The sequence below is a fragment of the Colletotrichum godetiae genome (genome assembly GCF_030913485.1).
Source record: "Colletotrichum godetiae strain CBS 193.32 chromosome Unknown BDP55scaffold_9, whole genome shotgun sequence".
NCBI classification, from domain to species: domain Eukaryota; kingdom Fungi; phylum Ascomycota; class Sordariomycetes; order Glomerellales; family Glomerellaceae; genus Colletotrichum; species Colletotrichum godetiae.
The window spans coordinates 165971-186213 of record NW_026851257.1 but is presented as its reverse complement, the minus strand read 5'-3'; the positions used below and the strand labels follow the sequence as shown (position 1 = coordinate 186213).

The 20243-nt window shown below is 53.2% G+C and overlaps 8 protein-coding genes across 8 annotated transcripts; 5 read left to right on the top strand and 3 right to left on the bottom strand.

Moving 5' to 3' along the window:
- Positions 1 to 2212: 2212 nt before the first annotated feature.
- On the bottom strand, positions 2213 to 2874 carry BDP55DRAFT_427042 (uncharacterized protein). Its single transcript, XM_060567491.1, has one exon. The coding sequence runs from the start codon at positions 2618 to 2620 to the stop codon at positions 2282 to 2284; it is 339 nt and encodes a 112-aa protein (XP_060432734.1). The 5' UTR covers positions 2621 to 2874; the 3' UTR covers positions 2213 to 2281.
- A 265-nt stretch (positions 2875 to 3139) lies between these two features.
- On the top strand, positions 3140 to 6341 carry BDP55DRAFT_427074 (fungal-specific transcription factor domain-containing protein). The gene is made up of 4 exons (XM_060567492.1): positions 3140 to 3448; positions 3632 to 3842; positions 3894 to 4559; positions 4643 to 6341. Exons 1-4 carry the CDS (start codon positions 3283 to 3285, stop codon positions 6213 to 6215), a joined length of 2616 nt encoding a protein of 871 aa, XP_060432733.1. The 5' UTR covers positions 3140 to 3282; the 3' UTR covers positions 6216 to 6341.
- A 1031-nt stretch (positions 6342 to 7372) lies between these two features.
- On the top strand, positions 7373 to 8184 carry BDP55DRAFT_653935 (GNAT domain-containing protein). The gene has a single exon (XM_060574231.1). It carries the CDS (start codon positions 7606 to 7608, stop codon positions 8119 to 8121), a length of 516 nt encoding a protein of 171 aa, XP_060432732.1. The 5' UTR covers positions 7373 to 7605; the 3' UTR covers positions 8122 to 8184.
- A 325-nt stretch (positions 8185 to 8509) lies between these two features.
- On the bottom strand, positions 8510 to 10282 carry BDP55DRAFT_725868 (DEAD/DEAH box helicase; the record flags this gene model as incomplete). Its single annotated transcript, XM_060579060.1, has 1 exon — positions 8510 to 10282. One exon carries the CDS (start codon positions 10280 to 10282, stop codon positions 8510 to 8512), a length of 1773 nt encoding a protein of 590 aa, XP_060432731.1.
- A 1887-nt stretch (positions 10283 to 12169) lies between these two features.
- BDP55DRAFT_653929 (uncharacterized protein) lies at positions 12170 to 13321 on the top strand. The gene is made up of 2 exons (XM_060574230.1): positions 12170 to 12674; positions 12735 to 13321. Exons 1-2 carry the CDS (start codon positions 12313 to 12315, stop codon positions 13081 to 13083), a joined length of 711 nt encoding a protein of 236 aa, XP_060432730.1. The 5' UTR covers positions 12170 to 12312; the 3' UTR covers positions 13084 to 13321.
- Positions 12746 to 14225, top strand: BDP55DRAFT_426919 (uncharacterized protein). The gene is made up of 4 exons (XM_060567490.1): positions 12746 to 13281; positions 13345 to 13665; positions 13727 to 13879; positions 13984 to 14225. Exons 1-4 carry the CDS (start codon positions 13084 to 13086, stop codon positions 14188 to 14190), a joined length of 879 nt encoding a protein of 292 aa, XP_060432729.1. The 5' UTR covers positions 12746 to 13083; the 3' UTR covers positions 14191 to 14225.
- Positions 14226 to 14846: 621 nt separating this feature from the next.
- Positions 14847 to 17919, top strand: BDP55DRAFT_426905 (fungal-specific transcription factor domain-containing protein). Its single transcript, XM_060567489.1, has 5 exons — positions 14847 to 15274; positions 15343 to 15507; positions 15564 to 16320; positions 16394 to 16645; positions 16709 to 17919. Exons 1-5 carry the CDS (start codon positions 15129 to 15131, stop codon positions 17684 to 17686), a joined length of 2298 nt encoding a protein of 765 aa, XP_060432728.1. The 5' UTR covers positions 14847 to 15128; the 3' UTR covers positions 17687 to 17919.
- BDP55DRAFT_426887 (amino acid permease) lies at positions 17728 to 19996 on the bottom strand. Its single transcript, XM_060567488.1, has 5 exons — positions 19411 to 19996; positions 19267 to 19343; positions 18866 to 19141; positions 18642 to 18810; positions 17728 to 18586 (listed from the first exon to the last, which is right to left on the bottom strand). Exons 1-5 carry the CDS (start codon positions 19656 to 19658, stop codon positions 17770 to 17772), a joined length of 1587 nt encoding a protein of 528 aa, XP_060432727.1. The 5' UTR covers positions 19659 to 19996; the 3' UTR covers positions 17728 to 17769.
- Positions 19997 to 20243: the final 247 nt, after the last annotated feature.

Genomic DNA, 20243 nt, shown 5'->3' with positions numbered 1-20243 from the left:
TGGCTTGCCATTGTCATATGCTTTCGGGACTCGCCATGTGTATAAGCCACGGACTCGTCGTCCGAAGGTCAGGCTGTTCAATTGACAATTGTTCAACCGACAAATTTATCCACTCGACCCAAGGCCCTGGCACGCCCCCCGAAATGCAACCTCTTGGTTAGGAAGGATATTACAGACAAGGTGAATGTGGATGTGAGTGGAGGACACATTGGGCGGCAGCGCCCGTTAACAAAGTTTATGCTCCGATTGAGCTAGTCTAGGCGATATTACCAGCTGGAAGAAGAGATTTCCGGCTGCCCATCGTTCATGACAACCTCGACTGGGCAGCAGCTTAGAGAGTTCCAGCCAAGTGGGTAGGACGACAAAGCGTCAATCCTACATCCTGCCCCTTGCAACTTGCAAGCAGAAATATCACGCCCTCGTTCTGGGTCGGCTCGGGAACACAACGACAACCCCCTTTGACGGCGTACGTATGTCGGCGTTTTCGGCCGGCTGCCTATCTCGACCTCCTCGACCAAGAATACGCGGGCCAGTTAACGAAGCCGCATGCCGGTTCCTCATGTTGGGTTTTGATCATCACCTTAGGTCAGGACCGTTCAGGAGATTCCTGCCGAGTCCGGTATCCACTATTGTTCGCTCAACTTTCTCGGCGCCGCTGGAAGAGAAACGCCAAGGCCATCGCCGAGTCCATCATCGACACCACTGATCTTCTCGGCCTTGCTGGGAGCACGTACCAGCGGCCAGTACTTCGTACTATACTCCGTATTTGTCGACAAAATCATCAAGTCAATGCTTTGCCTCGCAGGGCGGATGAGGTCCGCGCGCGCGGCTCTCTACAACGCTCCCGATCAACCGCAGCTAACCGTGAACCCGTTGTCGATATTGCTCTTACAGCACCCATCATCGGGGACTCCGGGACTCGATATTGGTTTCGAAATAGACCCCAACTTCTTTGCAACGCTATGATACCAAGCTTTTGACACCACTGTCGTCCAAGACTGATTGACATTCGAGCTGGGCGATCCCTGCCTTGTCTTTACAGTTCGATGAGCCACCTCCGCATCATGTCAGGGGCCGTTGCTCTGATGCCCTCTGATGCCGGCGGCATCAGAGCAATTTCCCTGAATCGGATCGTTCTGGAATGTTCAGGACCCCAGAAACCCCTCATTTGAGCACGTACAAGATTTTGACAGCTGCAAATGAACAGGCATTGAGTCGTAATGGACGGGGATAGATCGACGACCCTATATCGTCTACAAACCGCCTCAACCGCGCAAATTGCATCGAGTCGCTGTACATGCAAGGTATACAGTGATGATCAGGAAGCCTGGGAAGTTCCGCATTCGACTCGAGGACTCGACATCTGATGCAACGCGAACGCGCGCTTTTGGTTGCGGACCCCGAGGCTCTCTTTCGATGGCCACGTACATTCCAACGAAGCGGCGTGATGAGGCCACCCCAGACCAGACCATAACAAAGTCCCAGACATGCAGACATAACTGGACCATGAAGTGATTCAAAGGTCTCGGGGACTGGTTTCCGGAACGAGGTCGAAACGTGGCATGGCAAGCAGAGTTTGGGCACCCGAGGAAAGAATTAAGCATCTTGGATCTCTGGAGCTCGAGTCGAGCTTGAGTCCCTGACGCTGGAGTCAACGCAGACTGAGCCCACGACGCGGTTGCCCCGGGGCTCCCTGGCTGGCGGTCACGAACAAAGCTCGCACATGTGGTCCATAACGGCGGGGATGGTGCCTGCGGTTAGCTCCGCTCGGCGGTACTCAGTGGAGGATTTTGATGGAGCTTGGCATGAGCGGGCGGATGCCGGGCACGTCTCCAGGAGCCAGACAAATGGCTCCGTTCGCAGAGGGGCCGGAATAGCGCCGCAAATCATTTTGATCCAAAATAGCTGCAGGTCCCTGGCAAACTTGGGACTGAAGAAAGCTCAGCTGAAGCCCCAAACGAGAGAAGGGCTACCAAGGGGGCAACACGGACTCGAACGTCTAGGACGACTTATTTGTTCCCTCGTTTCTTCTGGCCATTTGCCATATTTTGAGCCGTTGCCGTTCCGTTGTGCAGCTCATCCGAAGTTGATTGGTCTTGAACCCTTTTCCCCCGCACATCTCCAAGGTCATCCGTCGATTTGATCCATGGTCATCGTCAGATCGATCTTTCTTCTCAACTTCTTCATCAGCTGACTCACAAGACGACCGCCTCACACGACCTTTACCTCAGCTCTACGACTATTACTACTACCTACTTACCTACACAGTATACTTCAACCTTCAGTACGGATACAGAAACGGCAGCAACCCTCCTGTTGCTCGTGGCCGCCCCTCATCCTTTCCCCCCTTCTCTCTCCGCTTCTCATTCGCCTCGAACTGTCGTTTCTTTTTTCCCCGCATTTGCACAGGCAAGCCGCAAGCTGCACGCCGCACCGCACGCCGCACGCGCAACGGAAGACGAGACAGGAAGACAGACAGATACTGGACGTCCAGACGAGACGAGACAAGACTGGACAGAAACTGGACAGGACAGGGCAAGACCGACAGCCGATCCCGACGGTCATCGAGCAGACATCGAACACGGAGTGAGAAGCTGAGCAGCAACCAACAAACCTTCATGCGCTAGCGACAACCAACAAGACAACCCCCCGACGCCATCCACCAGCCAGCTACCGACACCTCGACTGATGAGGCGAGGACTGACGAGAGACGCTACTTACGCTACGCTATCCGTACATACATACCTACCTTCCTCCGTATCCTACGTACTTCACTTCACAGCTAGGCCACACCTTACCGACCCTACCTTACCTTAGCTTCCTTCCCCTTCCCCTTCCCTTGCCGGTGAGGGGCTGAGGCGGCCGAGAGTGGACTGGAACTGGCTTTTTGACCGGGGGGAGGCTGGGCTGCAGCACTGTCCGAGTCGAGGCTTGTTGCTCCACGACAGTTCTGCTTCTGCACTGCACTGGTTTTCTGCTGGCCTGCGACAAATCATCACTCCACCGCGAAATCTCTCGCTCAAACTCTTTAACGGCCGTCACCCCTGTGACAAGATTCCTGAGCCTGTCTCTGCCTTCTCCCTTTTCTCGACTGCTCTCTTATTCTTATTGCGTCATGTTTTGAGTGATGGACGACACAGATTCCGCGAGAAATGCTGCGAGCAGAGCGGGCTCTGCAGAAGTGAAGGCCGAGTCACCAGGCGCGACCACCACTGCCGCCACTACCAAGAGCCAGCAGCAGCACCACCACCAACAACAGTCAGCGCCGCCAAAGAGAACTGTATGCGATCACTGTCGAAGGAGAAGTATGCTGTTCCACTTCTCTCACATTATTATCGTCGTATCTCAATTTGCATCCCCCTGCCGGCCTTCGCATTCATGAACTTTCGTGCGATTCTCCCTCTTCCTAGCAGTCTGCCGCCCGGACAGTCCATCTGTCGGCTTCATGGTACCATCCCGCCTTAGCTACTGCTGCCGCTGCTGCTGACGTTGCTTTGCTGCACGTCATCACCATCTTCATATTCATCACCGAGAATTGTCCATTTCATGTCCGCAACTCACGTCTCTTGCCACGTCTTTCGTTCTTCTCGTTTCTCATACGATGGAGCTCATGAAAACTAACTGGCTGTAGGAATCCGTTGCGATGGCAAGTTCCCTTGTGAGCAATGCGTGCACGCTTCACTCACCTGCAAGCGCGAACATGTCCCCAAGAAGAGGGGACCGAAGCGTGGCCACGGACGGGTCATAAATGAGTTGCGCGCCAGGGAGTCGTCCCAAGGAAAGCAGCATTCAAAAGTCCAGAAACCTTTCAATGCAGAAAATGCGCTCGAGAGTCCTACAGAGTATGTGCGGCGTCGATTATCAGCAGCATGCCCGCCGCTGAACCTAGACAGCGTCGACATCGGGATGAGCGGTAGCGACCTCGGCGAAGCGACATCTCAACATTCGTCCAACGCGTCCGCAGCATCGACCCCGCCGAGCTTTTGGGCCGCCGTTACCTCGAACCCAGGACACAGCAACGTACCGGAGCCCAGAGGCATCTTTTCGAGCGATGAACTACGACCGAGAACGAGGAGCTATTTCCACATGATCCCCCAGTTGGTCGAACTATACTACGAGCACATTTACCCCATCATGCCCCTCATCTACATGCCGACCGTCCGCGAAACGATCAACCGACCCATGACGCCGAGCGAAAAGAACCTGATCTACGCCCTGTGCGCCTTAACGTCGATGCACATGTCTGGTAAAAGCATCGGTGCGCCTGGACCTACGTCTTGGGAAGTTGTCGGTCGCTTCTTCCTAGACGAAACCATTTCAACGAGGCAGACGTACGACTTCCTCGAGGATTTGTCCCTGTCCGCCGTGATTTCGTCCTTTTACCTGAGCACATCCTTCTTTGAGATCAACCAATCGCGCAAATCGTGGTATTACCTCCGGGAGGCGTTGACCAACGCACAGGACCTAGGACTCCAGGACGATTCAACATACTACGGGCTGAGTCGCGAGGAAACGCTATGCCGGCAGAGGGTTTTCTGGATTCTCTTCGTAACAGAAAGGTTAGTAACAAGCGGCCGTTGGGCGATACCAGAGTGAACGTGGCTGCCACATCCGGGATACTAACGCACCCTGTGCTACATAGGTCTTTTGCGATTCTCCGCAATAAGCCGATTACGTTCAAGAGAACACCGTCGCTACCAACAACACGGCATCCCTACGAAGGCCCTGATATTCATGCCGGTTTTCTGCAGCTCGTTTCATCCTACACCCCTCTGGACGAATCGTTCGTGACGGCTTGGAATGAGGGGTCTGATCCCCGCGTCAGCGCAACAACGTTTTTGGCTCTGCAAAACCTTCTCTCCCTCCCTCCCGCGTTCCTCCGCCCACATGGGCGATCATCACCGCCAACCCAGCCTCATGGGCAGCTAATGGGTTCTTTTGGTTCAACGTCAGCTTCGCGAGATGCTGGGGCGCCAGAGCCGACAGACATTCAGAAAGCCGACTTGCTTATCACACAACAATGGCTTCGACTAATCGTGTGGCAGTCTTCGATGAGACAAGGCCTTTTAAGTTGGACTAACCCGGCCGACTCGGGAGGTGGGGTGTCATCGGGCAGCGGTGTCGGTGGTGGGAACAGCATGTGTTTCTCGTTCCCTCTGACAGTCGCACGTGACACAGCCTCGATTCTGTCAAGCTTGCCCAGCAAAGCTGTCGAAGTTCACGGAATGGGTATTATGGAGAAGATTTTCGAAATCGGAACCTGGTGCGTTAATGTCCTTGGGGCATGCGAAAGTGTTGGCTTCTCGACGGCCATGGACTTTACGTCAGGCGATATGGGTGTCCTGGGCAGTGGCCGAAAGGGGGCGAGTCTGGATCCGATCGAGTTCTTTGTGCGTACGCTGAGTGCGAGCGATAACTCCCGGAAACAATTTGCCGAGAAGCTTCTCACTGCTGCCGGCGAGAACCCAGGAAGTATGCGAACACAACTCAGCCCCGCCATGTCCGGTATGAGTTCAGCCGCCGCGGCGATGATTGCCGCGGGTCAGGCGCACCACATGATGGAGCAAGGCTGGGGACAAGTTGGACAACAAAGAGGGAGCGTTGTGGGCGAAGTATTCGACGACAACGAAGAGAACAATAGCAACAACCATCAGCAGCAGCAACAACAACAACAACAAAGGCTAGACCTCGGAAGTAACTCTATGCACCATCCTTCTACTATACCAAGTATGGGGTTGGGAATCGACCTCGGATCCGACCGCTTGACAGGAGGCATGGGTGGAGTCGACATGGACGCGAGCAGTGTCGACCTTATGAGCCCGCTAGGCCTGACTCGAAGCAACACCTCCGATATGGCAGCGATGGGTATGCCCGTATATGATACAGCCTGGAGTCCTAGTAGCGGTGGGACGGGGCCGCGAGAATACCCAGAGCATAATCCTGGACCGTATTCAAATCAACGTGAAGGTGGCCAAGGCTACCCCGATATGGGCAACGGCATGTTGATGCATGACCGGATGGCTACCGGTACTGGCGGTCCCGTCGGGGGTCCCGTCGGTGGGGAGAATCCTGGCATGGATCCGCGGCAGCAGCAGCAGCAACATCAACAGCAACAACATCAAGGGGATAATGGCGGTTATGACGGACGGAGACCGGAGGACAAGAACGGTGGATACCCAAATGGCGGCAGAGTCGGTCTATGGTTAGGGACATGATGAGCCTGTTGCCACGTTTGATGTTTGACGTTGGACGGACAGGTAGATGTTCAAGGCCAGAGTTGGCCTGATGTACTCATACTTCAACACTATTGGATAGGAAAAGGGAGTAGGACTGGACGGGCGTGAATTGGAGCATTTGCACAAACGGAAGTGGAGATTTACGTCGGCCAAGGTTTGTCGGGCAATGCAGGTTATCAAAGCTAGCTACCGTTTGCACGCTGGATGGCGTGTCGTAGCTGACCTGGGTGTTTAGTGACCATTTGGCGGGGTTCGGACTCGGCGGCATTCTACGCGTACATGTATATACCTCTGGAGGCGACATTGGATGAAAAGTCTCCCCAATATAACTACTGTAATCATCATCTGGCTTCGTGACTCACTCATTGACCTGTTGACCTGCGTGTGTCCCTTCGGGCAATCCCATAACCCGCTGTCAAAAGAAGGATGCCTCCGCGAGTGTAGAGAAGTGTCGGCCGTTGTGCCCCCCCCCCCCCCCCCCCTCCCCGGGGATGTTCGGCAGCAGAATGGAGGGGGCTGCGGCAACCTGCAAAGGCACAAAGCTCGGGCTCGGTTGCAGGACTTTACAGTAGCGTTACGGCGCAGTTTCCTGACTGACTAACCGAGTCTCGTTTTTCTTCTCGAAGGATGCGAAACCTTGTCAAGATCTCCCAAGCATGAATACGGATAGTCTGTAGATAAGCTTTACGCTCGTCACGGGGGCAATAATTGCCGATCTGACCCTAGTTGCACAGTTGCACAGTTTCGGAATACTTTGCTTTTTGGGGGGCAGAGGACCAGCAAATGCTTGTTACAACTTACATAGTAGCGTCCTCCCACCTGTGCCCTACCTGTGCGCATGCAGCCATCGTCGAAAGCTTGGCACGTCAATTTCCCTATGGGGTAATAAGATTGTCCATACTACAAGTTACAAGGTGCCAGAGACGAAGGGGGGAGGGGTATATTTGATTTTGGTTTTGATGATGACGGCGTCGTCGGCGGCGGCGGTAAGTATCCTAGCCTCGCTGCCGCTTCAGCATGATGTCTGCATCGCGACGGCGCGGTTACGGCTGCGGCCCGTGGAGGCGGGTGATTTATGCGCGATTCATCGAATGAGGTTGGATTTTGAGGTTATGCGGTACATGTATGTGGTGTCACATATACCCTTTCTTCAATTATATCCCGTCTCCAATCTCATCTCATCCCACTGTATCCCAAGATTTAGACTTTCGGGTCATTTCTGTTGCTTCTATATGGCTTCTAGATCGTTTGATCTGGTCTGGAATGATCTGATCTGATCTGATACTTATGCAGTTGATCGCATAGGCCCGGCGTCGAGACTGTGGCTGTGGCGGAGGAGAGTGGACGGAGTATCGAGAGGATACGACTCATGATGAAGGAGGGCGGGTTCTCATTTGCTCTGTCAAGAAATTACCCGACAGAGGAACGAATTAACAACAACGACAACGATAGCGAGTGCGATATGGACAGGAATGACGAGGTGGTCAAGGCAAAAGTGATTGGGTTCATTGGCATCACGAGCCCGCCGCAGATATTCTACATTTTCCAACGCGAGTCTTGGGGGAGGGGGTACGCCACTGAGGCGTTGCGGGCGTTTTTAGGGGCGTATTGGGCTGCTGGGAAAGAGGTCTCCGATGGTGGTGCCAACGGGCCCGACGGCAGACGGAGTCTGTCATCAACGCCGGAGAACGAGACCCAGAGAGTATGGCATGGAGAGGAAGAACTTTGTGATGTGTTGGAGGCGCCTGTCCATGATGGAAACGTGGGCAGTCAAACGGTGCTGCGGAGGTGCGGGTTCGAGTTTGCGTGGGAGACGGTCACGTCTGCGCATGGACGGGATGATGTTAGGTGTATGGTGTATCGGATAGAGCGACCGAGAGGATGAGGATCTGTCGAATTGTTCGTGTAAGACGTGGTCACGTAAGGAGGCCACTAGAGTAAATGAAGGTCATGATCAAATGTTTGGCAAGTAGGACGAGAGCGTTTCTAGGGCTCTCTCGCTCTCTTATTCTATCTTTTGTATCTCTATGTTTTTCTCGTGTCCAGGCGTCATTTATGCCTAGTAAACTTTTCCTCTGACTTCTAATACCGAAAACCCATCGTCTATACCGAAAACGCCGGCCACCAATGCCTCCAGATGTATGTTGTGTATCCCAGGTATACGAATCCCCGTATTTCCCCGTCGTAGACAGTTGTATGAGGGTATCAAAAGATATGTAGTGCTGCTGCAAACAAGCTCAGGACCTGCCTCCCCAAGAAAAGGATGTAAGGATCTAGAAACGTCCACCACGTCTCCCACCGCCGCGGCCACCACCGCCGCCTCCACCTCCACCTCCACCTCCACCTCCACGACCGCCAGAGCCACCGGGGCGGCCCTCACCACCACCGCCACCGCCACCGCCTCCGCGGTGTCCGTGTCGGCTCTTGGGCGCGTCGGGAATGACGACCAGACCTCTGGTTCCGCGGAGACCCATCTTGCCGATAGTGCTCTTCTGGATCGCGGGCGTCTCAGGGCAAGCGAGCGCATCGCGGGCAAAAGTGTTGCCCTCGGCGACGAGCTGGTCCTTGTCCCACTTGAGCGGCTTCATCCAGTTCTTGTAGTAACCAAGCCAAGCCTGGTAAATCTTTGCCTTCTGCGCCTCATCGATGCGCTGCTCCGCAATCTCGTACACTGCCTCAGCAGACGAAAGGTCGGCAGGGCGGGTCTGAAAGGTGATCTCTTTGAGGGTCCACTGCGGGAAGAAGCCCTCGACCTCGGCAACGATGAAGATGCCGCGGCCCTCTGCACCTGCGCGGGCGGTACGGCCCAGACGGTGGATGTAAGACTCCTTGTCGGCGGGGATGCCGACCTGGAAGACGGAGGTGACGCCGGGGAAATCCATGCCACGGGCAATAACGTCCGTGGCGACGAGAATACCAGACTTGGAGTCGCGGTAGTCGTTTGTAGTCTTTGTACGCTTGCTCTGGGAGATGCGGGAGTGCAGGACGGCAGTTGGGGGCATGCCGGGCACGTTTGTGAGAACGTCACCGTAGAAGTCGGCAAGCGCAGCCGTCGGGGCGAAGATGATGGCCTTGAAAGTCTCCGGGCCGACATGGGCTGCCTCCTCGCGGATGGCGCCAACCATGGCGGGGGCAACAGCGGCGAAGGTGGGCACTTTAATGAGGTGCTGGGGCACGCGCTCGTGGGTGTTTGCCTCACCGGCCGGGATGGTGGAAATGAACTTGTAGCCCTGGGAGAGGACGAGGCCGGCGACCTGTTCGACGTGGGAGGCGATGGTGGCAGAGAAGAGCATGCCCTGGCGGTTTGTCTTTGTCTTGTCGGGGAGGGCGCGGACAATGTCCTTGAGGGCGGGCATGAAGCCCATGTCGAGGAGGCGATCGGCTTCATCGAGGACGAGGGTGTCGAGGTGGCGGAAGGCATCCTTGATATACTCGTTCGACATGTGATCGATCAGACGGCCGGGGGTGGCGATGAGGATATCGCAGCCGTTGAGGATCTGCTTCTCCTCGCGATCCTTGTTTGTGCCTCCGATGGCGATGCATACGCGGTATTGCTTCAAACGCTGGAGGAGGGCCTCGGCCTCCTTGGCAATCTGCATGGCGAGCTCGCGGGTAGGAGAGATGACGAGCAGGGAGATGCCGGCGCCGCGGCCGCGGTTGTTCGTGATGAGGGTCTGGATGGCGGGAAGGAGGAAGGCAATCGTCTTGCCCGTACCCGTCTTCGCCTGGACAAGGCAATCGCCACGCTTGGGAGGGAGGAGCTCGCCCAGGGTAGCGGCCTGAACGGGCATCATGTGGTCGAACTTGAGGTCTTGGGTGATGGCTTGGACCAGAGACTGGTCAACGCCAACCATATCGGCGAATCTCGGTGTGTCTTGGGGAACGGGCTCGGTGAGAGGCGGCGCCGTCGACTGGGCGGCTGCTGTTGCTGATGCTACCGGCGCCGGGGCGGGCTGGCCCGATCTAGGGGACTCGTTGTACGGCGCATCGCGGCGGTCACGTCTAGGACCGCGCTTCTGGTTGGATCCTCTGCCTCTGCGATCCATGATGTCGATATATGGGGATTGCTTTGGTTTCTGTGCTCAAACGGCGAAGATTCTCGAATGCCGTGGTGAAGAGCGAGTGATGTCAAAAGGGAAAATTTCTGGAACAAACAGGGACCTGACGAAACTGCTCTCACCTAAGCCTAGCGTATCTTCGATAAGGAATTGCAGAAAGAGCGATAAGAATCTAAGGGTCCTGCGCTTTCTACTCACACCGCTCGACCCACCTGCCGCTCTGCCCCTCCCCCGCTTAAATGGAGTTCCTTACTTACCTTAGGTAAGCAGTAATCTCCTTCACCAAGGTACTCATCTGGGACTGCACACTCAAGTTGAACCGCGACAGAAAACTGCCTTATAGAATATGGAGAGTAGTCATCTCAGCACACGGCCATAATGAAATGGAAGCCTTGTTTTTCTTCACCCTGAGATGCACTGTGCTCTGCGAAGAGGGCGGCCACGGTGGTTCTTGGCGCCATAACTGTTAGGGTGAGAGCGAGAGTGTCTTTCGATAATGTCCAACGGCCCACGGGTATTTCCAGACCCGTCATGCCATCTCACCTGAGCTACGCAAGCATGCATGGCAGTACTTTCTGTCCGGTAAGGAAGAGACACGCATGAATTGAGAGCCTGCCTGTACGGGGCATGCTCTTATCCTACCAAAATTGTAAGAAGTGAATGTGGTGTCACCACACACACTGCATGTGCGTTATCTTATTGGTTCTGGACAAATTGGGCTGGATTTCACTCGGAGGGCAGTGTTGTGAGTCTCACAATTAGTGACCAATAATCCTAGGCGGCCTTCCGCTCTTAAGCCCGGCATTTTCCCTTCAATCTCTGCCCCGAGAGCGAGCTTGCTCCTCCTCCTGCTGCCTGCTAGCGATAGCCTCGGTGGCGACCATCACTACACTTCACCACCCCTTATTCACCAGGCAAAATTAGCTTGGGACATTAAACTTTTAAAATCATGTTTAGAAAATTCAGCTGGGGGAGATCCGACGATACCTCAGAGCAAGTCGAGCCAAAGAGGACGTGGAGCTTCTTCCAGAGAAACCAAAGAAGGGACTCAACGGCAAATTCGGTAACACAGCCACCAGATGATTGGGTGATGGATAACGTCTCAGCGTACAACTTGAGAGAGCCAAGGCTACGAGAATGGCTAATCAACCGCTTCAAAAACGAGGGAGGCGAGGCGTACTTAAGTCAAAAGCTGGTTCGTTTGCAGAAGAACAGAATATTGAGCGTTGTTGACAACTCTTGCTGATGAGGTTATCGCAGTATCTGAACTCAGACTCATTCATCTTTCGTGTTCCGAAACGACTTTCCGAGGTAAGTATGCCGAGATTCTAATAATGTCAGAAAATGCAAGCAACCAGTGATAAAACGATCTAATCTTTTACGCAGAAAGACAAGCAAGAGATTGATGGCTTGAGAGAACGCCACGAGGATGATCTAGCCAGACAGAGGGCAAGGGATAAGCATTCTCCTGATCCGTGACGCAGATACCTCACTCTCAGCAAGAGATGGCGGAAAGATTACCTACCAGTAGAAATTTCATGTCACTGAACACATATTACACAATGAAATGATACTGAGTCCGCCGAGACGTTACGAGGGTGTGCATAGCTGCATAAAGTCGGTAGCTCGTAATTGGTCTGAGGTACATAATATTGAACTTCTGCATGTATACGCCTCGTGATATGCTAGGGGTGGTGAAGCCGACATGAACGCCGCAGCCTGCATTTCGAGCGGCGGTCTCTCAGAGCCTGCTTCCTGTGGAACCGGCTGGAATGGAGGACGAAGGTAGCTCACACGAAATATTCCTCAAAAGCCCTATCCACCGGACAGCAAATCTTATGCTGAGTTCATTGTGACCTTCAATTTTCCCCAGAACTTCACCGGCAGAGCGGGTTTTCGCGTGAATCATATACCTCTTACTTGCTTTTCCCCCACACTGACAATCCAGACTCAGTCGAAGCAGTTTCCCGGACAATTACGTACGGGCAAACCATGTTTTCAAGCTTTTCAAACTCAACATGACGAGCTCAAACACGCTCCCGCCGGAGTTTGAACAGTCATATCGCGAATTCAATTCTTTCCCCCTTAATCACATCGAGGCCAAGTCCTACGGACAAGGAGTACTGCAGGACTACAGGAAAAGACTATCAAGTGGAGGAGAGTTCCGCTTCATAGAAGATCTTCACAGAATCAAAGTACCGATACGTGATGTTTCAGCTGAAGGAGTGGTCACCAAGGTCAATATCCTCGGCGACAATTACTTGAAAGAGCTTCTCGGCCACTCCCAGCAAGCCTCTACGCCACTTCCGATAAATGGAACGAGGACACCTCAGTCACAGGACACAATTTCTGCACAAAAAGACACCAAGTGTCGTTTCGTGTGAGTCTCTATTGTCTCGCTAGATGCAATTTCTGGCAGCCGCTTATCATCTGATATTAGCTTTTTCATCACGGAGAGCTCAGTGGCTCCCCTGGAACTATCGGGTACAATGCTGATGCGCTTGTTGACTTTCTATCAAGTCATGCCCCATTTCGCCGACTTCATATGTTTGTATGGGTCTCCTAACAGCGAGTCTGCAAACTTACGATTCAGTGGGTTCAGAAGCAAGAAGGTGCTAAAGAACCCGACACCAGCGATGTGTATTCCTGTAATGGATCGCAGTGGGAGGCTTTTCCAACTGAGCTATAACCTCAAGGCGGCTAGGCTTGGAGAAGTCAATAAGACCTGGAAGTTCGAGCAATACGCAATCTATCATCACTTCGATGTTGGTTCCGGGGTTCAGCTTTGAATGATTGGCGATACTCACGGAGTAGCAAAGACACTCATTGGAGATCTTCTTCACGAGAAAACCACTCACCAGCGCAAGTTTGAAACAATCGACCAAGCCCTGAGATCGTCCCTTGACGCACACCTAGTGCTAGCGAGATGGGCCACGTCTCGATGGAGATGGACTGTGCAAGACTTTGAAAAGACGATCGACGACCTGGTAGGATCCTGCACAATGTTTCCCTTATAACCTCGTCAATAACTTCTAACTTGGAAGAAATAGACTCTAAATATTGTCTACATCGAAAAGACTTCAGCCCAGGAGAATTTTACTTCAGCCACTCTTGGCCAAGTGCAAAAGTGGGAGGATAAAACAAACGAGACTGTGATGATAATGGCTTCCAATGTCAGCATCTTGAAGCTGCTAAGGGAGTTCTACAAAGGACTCGTGCGTGATGACGACTTCCCTAACCGAGAGCGATGGGCTTGCCAGCAGGAAGTCAGTAACTATGCTCTGCAAGTCGATGAGGTCATCGACGAGGCCGAAATGCTTGTCTCGAGGGCAAAGGTGCTGGTGAAAGTAATAGCAAATAGGAAAGCATCAGTAAGAAACCCGGGTACTTCAGACAAACTTGTCCGTGGAAACTGACAGTTTTGTCTGGCAGCTGATGCAACATCTTCAAGGTCAAACTGCTGAAGTTGCTTATAAGTTGAACACCAGGATGTTCGAGCAAGCCAACCAGAGCGCCACGGAAGCAGTTGCGATGCGAATTATAACCGTCGTCACCTTGATTTACCTTCCTGCAACCTTTTCTAGCGTGAGTACACCAATCATCCTCGGGCATAATGACGACTCATGAATCATGATCATGTCAGTCCCATTTGGAGCCTCGATTTGTTGACAAAAGATACACAAACTTAGACGTTCTTCAGTACAGACATCATCAAGTACCAAGACGGCGAAAGCTTCTCATGGCCTGCGCTTGCTAGATTCATGCAGGTCACTTTTCCCTTAATGTTTTTGACATTTTTGATCGCCGGTGGCTGGTTCTGGACGGAGTCGAAAAGGAGATCCTCGAAAATTGAGAGCAAAGAAAGGGGAGATGTCATAGTTGAACAGGGCCGTTGATGTTCTAGAAAATAGTTCAAGGTGAGTACATATGTAAGAGTTTCCCAAAAAATGTGATTATGACCTTGTTTCAACTTATTTCAGGCGAGTGAACGCTCATGAGAAGATGCTGATGAATAGACCGTTCTAGTTGGCTCAAATCGAGGGAACATGAATAGAAGAGAGGGCGATGATATGGAACGGATGTATACAAATCATATTCGTACTTAGATAATTCCATTGCACGTTTCTTGAAAAAGGAAAAAAAAGAAGGGAACAGACGGATGGGTTTGAGGAACAAGGCTCGTAGGCGGGATCTAGATGGGCGCGTGGGGGAGGCAGACAGTCGGGGCCGTTGTGCCCAGACTGAACTCCTGCACATGTGCTCGTACATTCGCTATTAAAGGTCATGCGAGACAAGCATGATCATGTAATCCACCTCGTCATGTCGATATGGCTGGGGAAAATGATTGATCAGATCGCTGCAAACAGCGCCCTGCCTGTCAACGACGTCTGACTCGCTCCATTTCTCTCTCAAAGACCAATACTTTGTAGAATGAGCTTCAGACTCCGGATAACAAAGCTGATTTCGAATAAGAAAGAGGAAGATAAGAACCTCCCAGGGCAATCTTAGCCATAACTGCTGGACCGGCTTATATTTTCTATACATTCGTCAATTTCAAACTACTTTGCCTGGAGTAGCAGAAACTCGGAGTTGGGATGGCTATCGCATCCCGATGTGCCTGGACCCTATTTAGTGGCCCGAAAGGGCCGTGCTGATAAGGGGGCAGGCGTTCTGTACTAATAACTGCCGGAACGTCCCCCTCCCCAACGCAACTCGGAACCATTCCTTACCACCAACGTCCACAGCGCAACCCCACCGATTCCGAACAACCTCATCTGTTCCGCGGACCTGCGACCGCGCCCCCAGCTGCGACACAGTAAGCGAAGAATACAATATGGGCCCGGACGCGGACGCGACGGAGGCCGTGACGCCGCCATCGACGGCCGCGGGATCCGCATTGGTACAGAAGCGTCCTGCCCCTGCGCCTGCATCTGCCGAGGTGCAACGGTCCAAGAGGGCCAAGTACACTCCCGTCGCCTGGTAAGAAAGACATCCACGCCTCGATAAGACGGTCTTCATTGGAAAGTGCTGACTGAATGTGGTAAAAGCAATGAGTGCAAGAAGCGAAAACTCAAGTGCATCAAAGAGGACCACCAGGTTGTTTGCCGGCGATGTCTCTCCAACGGTGCCGAGTGTGTCTTTATATCTGGTCCGCAGCAGACGCCGCTGAGAGATCGCGAGACCACCACGGAGAGAGATGAATCGACCAATCCGTATGAGCCGCCCCGGTGCTATGTGACCAGGCCTGGAAGTCTAACAACTATGACAGCTCGCAGTATAAGAATCTGAGCAATGAAGTGGCCACCTTGCGAGAGCAAGTCGCTACCCTCACATCGTCCCTCCGAGAGCTCACCGGCAAGATCACGCAAATCAACACCCGTTCGCCAGCAGCCCTCGGCGGACCACAGCACCCAAGCCCCCTATACACGAGCGAATCGAACCGGAGGCCCAGTGAACCGAGAGAGCCGCAGTTTGTCGGGCCTACCCGGTCGGCCTTCAGCCTTCGCATCGCGGAATCCTCGCTATCCCGCGTGCACATTCAGACGCGCGATGCGTCACCGACCAGTAGATCCGCATCACCAGCTGCCTCTGCGAGGGCGGCATCCGAGGTCTCGGACCGTCCTGCATCGCCGTCGTCGTCGCAGAAAGATTTGGATTGCCTGTTGACGTTCGAGGCTGACGAGATTCTTCGGCTGCTTGATGTCTATCAGGATGATGTTGAGTCTGTGTACCCCTTTACCAATATGAACGATGTCTCTGCGAACTTGCCGCATATTCTCGACTTTGTCAGGACCCAGCAAAACCCGTCAGCGGGAGCAGACTTGATCGCTGCCGGAGATCGACCCAAGATTGAGCTCAAGGATGTTCAAATCGTGAAGGTTGCGATTGCTACCTCTATAGTGATGGAGGCTCAGGGACAAAATGCAATTAGCACAAAGCTGGTTGATGCGGTGGAGCCAATCGTGTGCCGTGTGTCTGGGGAAGCCTTCATTGACCTGAAAGAGCTCCAGATCATGACTATGCTGGTGAGTTCCGTGTCTCCTATGGCCTGTTTTCGGTGGTCATGAGGCCTTCGATCCTTTGCTAACTCAACATTAGAGTATTTACTGGTTCCACTGCGGCGAAGAGCTGCTGGCCTGGAGATCCATCGGAATCTCTGGGCGGGAAGTTCTGGAAATCGGCCTTCATCGCCGCGCCATTCTTCTCGAGAACTTCAAGGATCCCAAGGAAAGAGACTGGGCCCTGCGATGCTTCTGGTGTGTTTATGTACTAGATCGCCGATGGAGCTTCGGCACGAGTCTGTCTTTCGGTCTCATCGATCGCGACATCGACCCCGAGCTGCCGGAGCCGGTGAGTTACTCTATTCTTCTATCAAATTTTCACAGACATCAATGCTGACTGGGATTGCTTAAGGGAGACGAGTATCCGTACCTGAGATGCATGGTTGCCTACGGGAGGCTTTGTTCCAAAGTCTGGGAGGCACTGCCGCCCTTTGAGTCACCATCGCAATTTATCCCCAAAGATACAGTGGCGTTCCTCGACTTCATGACGCTGAACTGGCTCAACGCGATACCAGAAGATCTGCAGCTTCGGCATCCAAGGCTTGGCCTTGCTCCCAGGATTCAGCCACGCAGCGTGCATCGCCTCCGTACCCTGCTCTATCTGCGAGGAAACCACATGCGCACGCTCATCCACCGCCACCACGTCCTGAGCACCGCCAGTATCAAAGCAGACATGCAGAGCGCGAAGCTCGTCACTGAGATTGCCCTCGACACGATACAAGTACTTGTCCACTTGAACGAGACGAGCGACATCTACGCGCGGCAGCAGCACGCTTTCAACTACTTCTTGATGAGTGCCTTGGCGGTGATCCTCCTGGCTGTGTGTCACGCACCAGGTGTCTTTACAGAGCCTTGCAAGGAGAAATTTCTGAAAGCTGTACAGCTGGTCAAGGGGTTCTCTCGTCACGGGCATGCTAGTCGGAGGCTGTGGAAGACGATTCGAGGCCTCATGCCTAGCATCAAGTCATTGGGTCTGCGCAGCGATCCTGAGAAGGGCGATGCCCCCCAACCTGTAGAGAACGGAGAGATGGAACAGAATGAAAATCACGCCAATGGATTGGAGCAGACTGTCGGCCAGAGCGAGCGCGACGGAAGGCGGACGGAAGCCACGTGGGATGCGTATGAGGCTGGGCCACCGACAGCAAGCTCCATGCCAGATATGTTTAACATGGGTAATGATCTGATGAACCTTTTCGATGCGTTTGGACATGCGAATGCTGGGCATCCGGCGCCGTCGGACTTTCCCGTCGGTTTCTTTGGAGGGAATGATCAGGGGATGTCACTAGGGGATCCGGAGGAGATTTCACGACGATTTCAGGGGTTGATTTGATACACAATCCTAAGAGACCTAGGTTTTCATCGTTCTACATCTACTCGAACTCCAACTCTTGCTTCCCGCGTACCTATCTATTCCTAGACAACAAGGTCTGTGTGAACGGAGACCCCAGTTACAACGTTATCAACCGCCGGCACCTCAAACTTCTTCCGCCCGAACGAGATGTAGTAGACCACGCCGAAGGTCAGCCACCCAGCCATTACAACAATCGAGTAGTTCATGTTCTGCGGGGTAACAGGCATCGCTGAGGGGAAGGTGCTGAAGATGATCACCACAGTCATCCAGATTAGACTGATGACGTTCAAGACGGGTCCCACGACGGGACCAAGCTTGAAGGGGCCATAGTCAGAACGGCTCAAGTTCTTTCTTCCGTGCACCAGCATGTACACGATGGGAATGATGTAGCTTAGGTACATTCCGATGATAGCCATAGACAGAATCGCGTTGAAGGCTGTCGTGTTACCGAGGTAGATGAATCCAAGCAGCATCTGGAGGACCGTGACGAGAACGACTGAGTGTACGGGGATCTGCTGGCGCTTGTTGACCTTGCTGAGGTAGTGATCGTAAGGCGTGGCCTTGTCTCGGGCGAAAGCCCACAGCGTCCGCGAGGTGGACGTGATGCCGGCGACGGTGGCGGCGACGGCAGTGAGGATGATCATGAGGGACATGAAGGTCGCGCCGCCGTTGGACTTTGTCACGTCCATGAAGATTTGCATAAAGGGGAATCCTGTCGGGGTTGAGAGGAGGGCTTCGAGTGGACCCGTGCAGAAGAGGAGGACGGTGCCGTAGACGAGGCCCATGATGCCGTTGACGACGACGCTGCCGACCATGGCGATGGGGACGTTGCGACTTGCGTTGGGCATTTCTTCGGCCAAGTGGCATGCGGCATCGTAGCTGTTTAGATGTGTTAGTCTATGTAAGACCGCGGAGAGGGTGAAATTGAGCGTACCCGAGGAAGGGGTAGACGGCGCTGATGAGACCGACAAGCCAGGAGACGCCGTCACTTTCCCAGCCACTGGAATTGACGAACTCCGTAAAGACAAAGGAGGCGGAGTTCTTGGGCGCCATAACGCCCAAGACAATCAGGATTGAGAGGAAACCAATAACATGGAGGACACCTAGAGTTGTAAGCTATAATTCCCATTTTCGAAGCAAGGATGCTCAGTTACTTACCCGACAAAAGATTGGCGGTGGGGAGGAGTCTGTGGCCCCAGATGTTCATAACCATGCCGTATACCAAGATCGCCCAGTAGAACAGCATGCCCTGCCACCTTTGTGGGATATACGAATCATCGTTGAGGATAATGAGGGCCTGAGTCTGGAGACCGGCAGCGAAGGCGGCCGAGGAGGTCAGAACGACCTGGCCGCCCACAGAAATCCATCCGGTTGTGAATGCGGCCGCGGATCGAGTCGATGGTGGGCATAGTGCGGCGACCCAATGGTATTGACCTGAAGAGGGAGAGAATGTCAGTATCTAGATGCTTGTATGTGCCCTTCAACTCTATTCTTTGAGTTGAGAACTAGGTGCAGTTGCTTCTCAACAAATCTCAGCATCGTTGGAAGGAAGAATTTACCTCCAGCAGTCGGATAAATAGAAGCAATCTCTCCGAGCGACGAGGCGATGCAAATAGTGCAAATTGTGGAAATGACGCTTTTCACGATGTTAGTCTCGCCGAAGTGTTGTCGCCAAGAATCCTCCAGTTTGCATGTCAACTTACAGATTGTAGAACAAACAAGGGGCACCTCCGCTAACTAAGGCTGGCGCAATGACTGTTGATAATGCCTCCCATGTTGCCATAAGGCAGAGACACAGAGCTCCCAGTGCTGGCAACGAGAATTGTCTCTTCAACTCCTGCGTGTGCCCGAGTTGGGCGAGGCGCAGGTCGTCACCATTGACATCGTCGGTCTGTGACTGAGAGTCGATTCTTCCTAGAGTCGCGGTATCTTTCTTCATGTCGTTGTCCATGATTAACAAAAACTCTGAAGTAATTACTATGTCGTCGTACGATCCTACAGAGTTGACCCCTGTGTATCGGGCGATTCTCGAGTTATGTACGCCATGGCTATTACATACAAAGACGGTTCCGTTTTGTCTTTGATCTTATCACCGAAAGGGTTGTCAGGTCTTTCAACCAAAAACAAGCCTCCAAACCTGGCTGCAGTGCCGCGAGTTCCTCTAAACTGGAGACGATATCCTCTACCGGCGGTACCGCAGCAGCTTCCTGGTCTACCTTATCTTCAGCGCAAGGTCCAATCATCAGCAATATTATAATCAGTGGCCAATCACAAGAGCTTCTAGCAAGCTTCAAGGCCGGAATCTTTAATACACTAGCTTCTGTCAATGGCTTATCTAGGCCGGGGTTGAAGATAAGAGAGTGATGGGGGCGTTGTCTTGACTCGGTGGCGTTCCGTCTTTCCGAGCGGTTTCCGTGTTGTACACCTAAGCGTGTGCTCGGAAAGTCTTCCGAGGGCGTTAACAGACAAAGCGTCTCGTCTCATTTAATGAGCCAGACTTTCGACGTAACATCTGTTCATCTCTATCACAGTATCA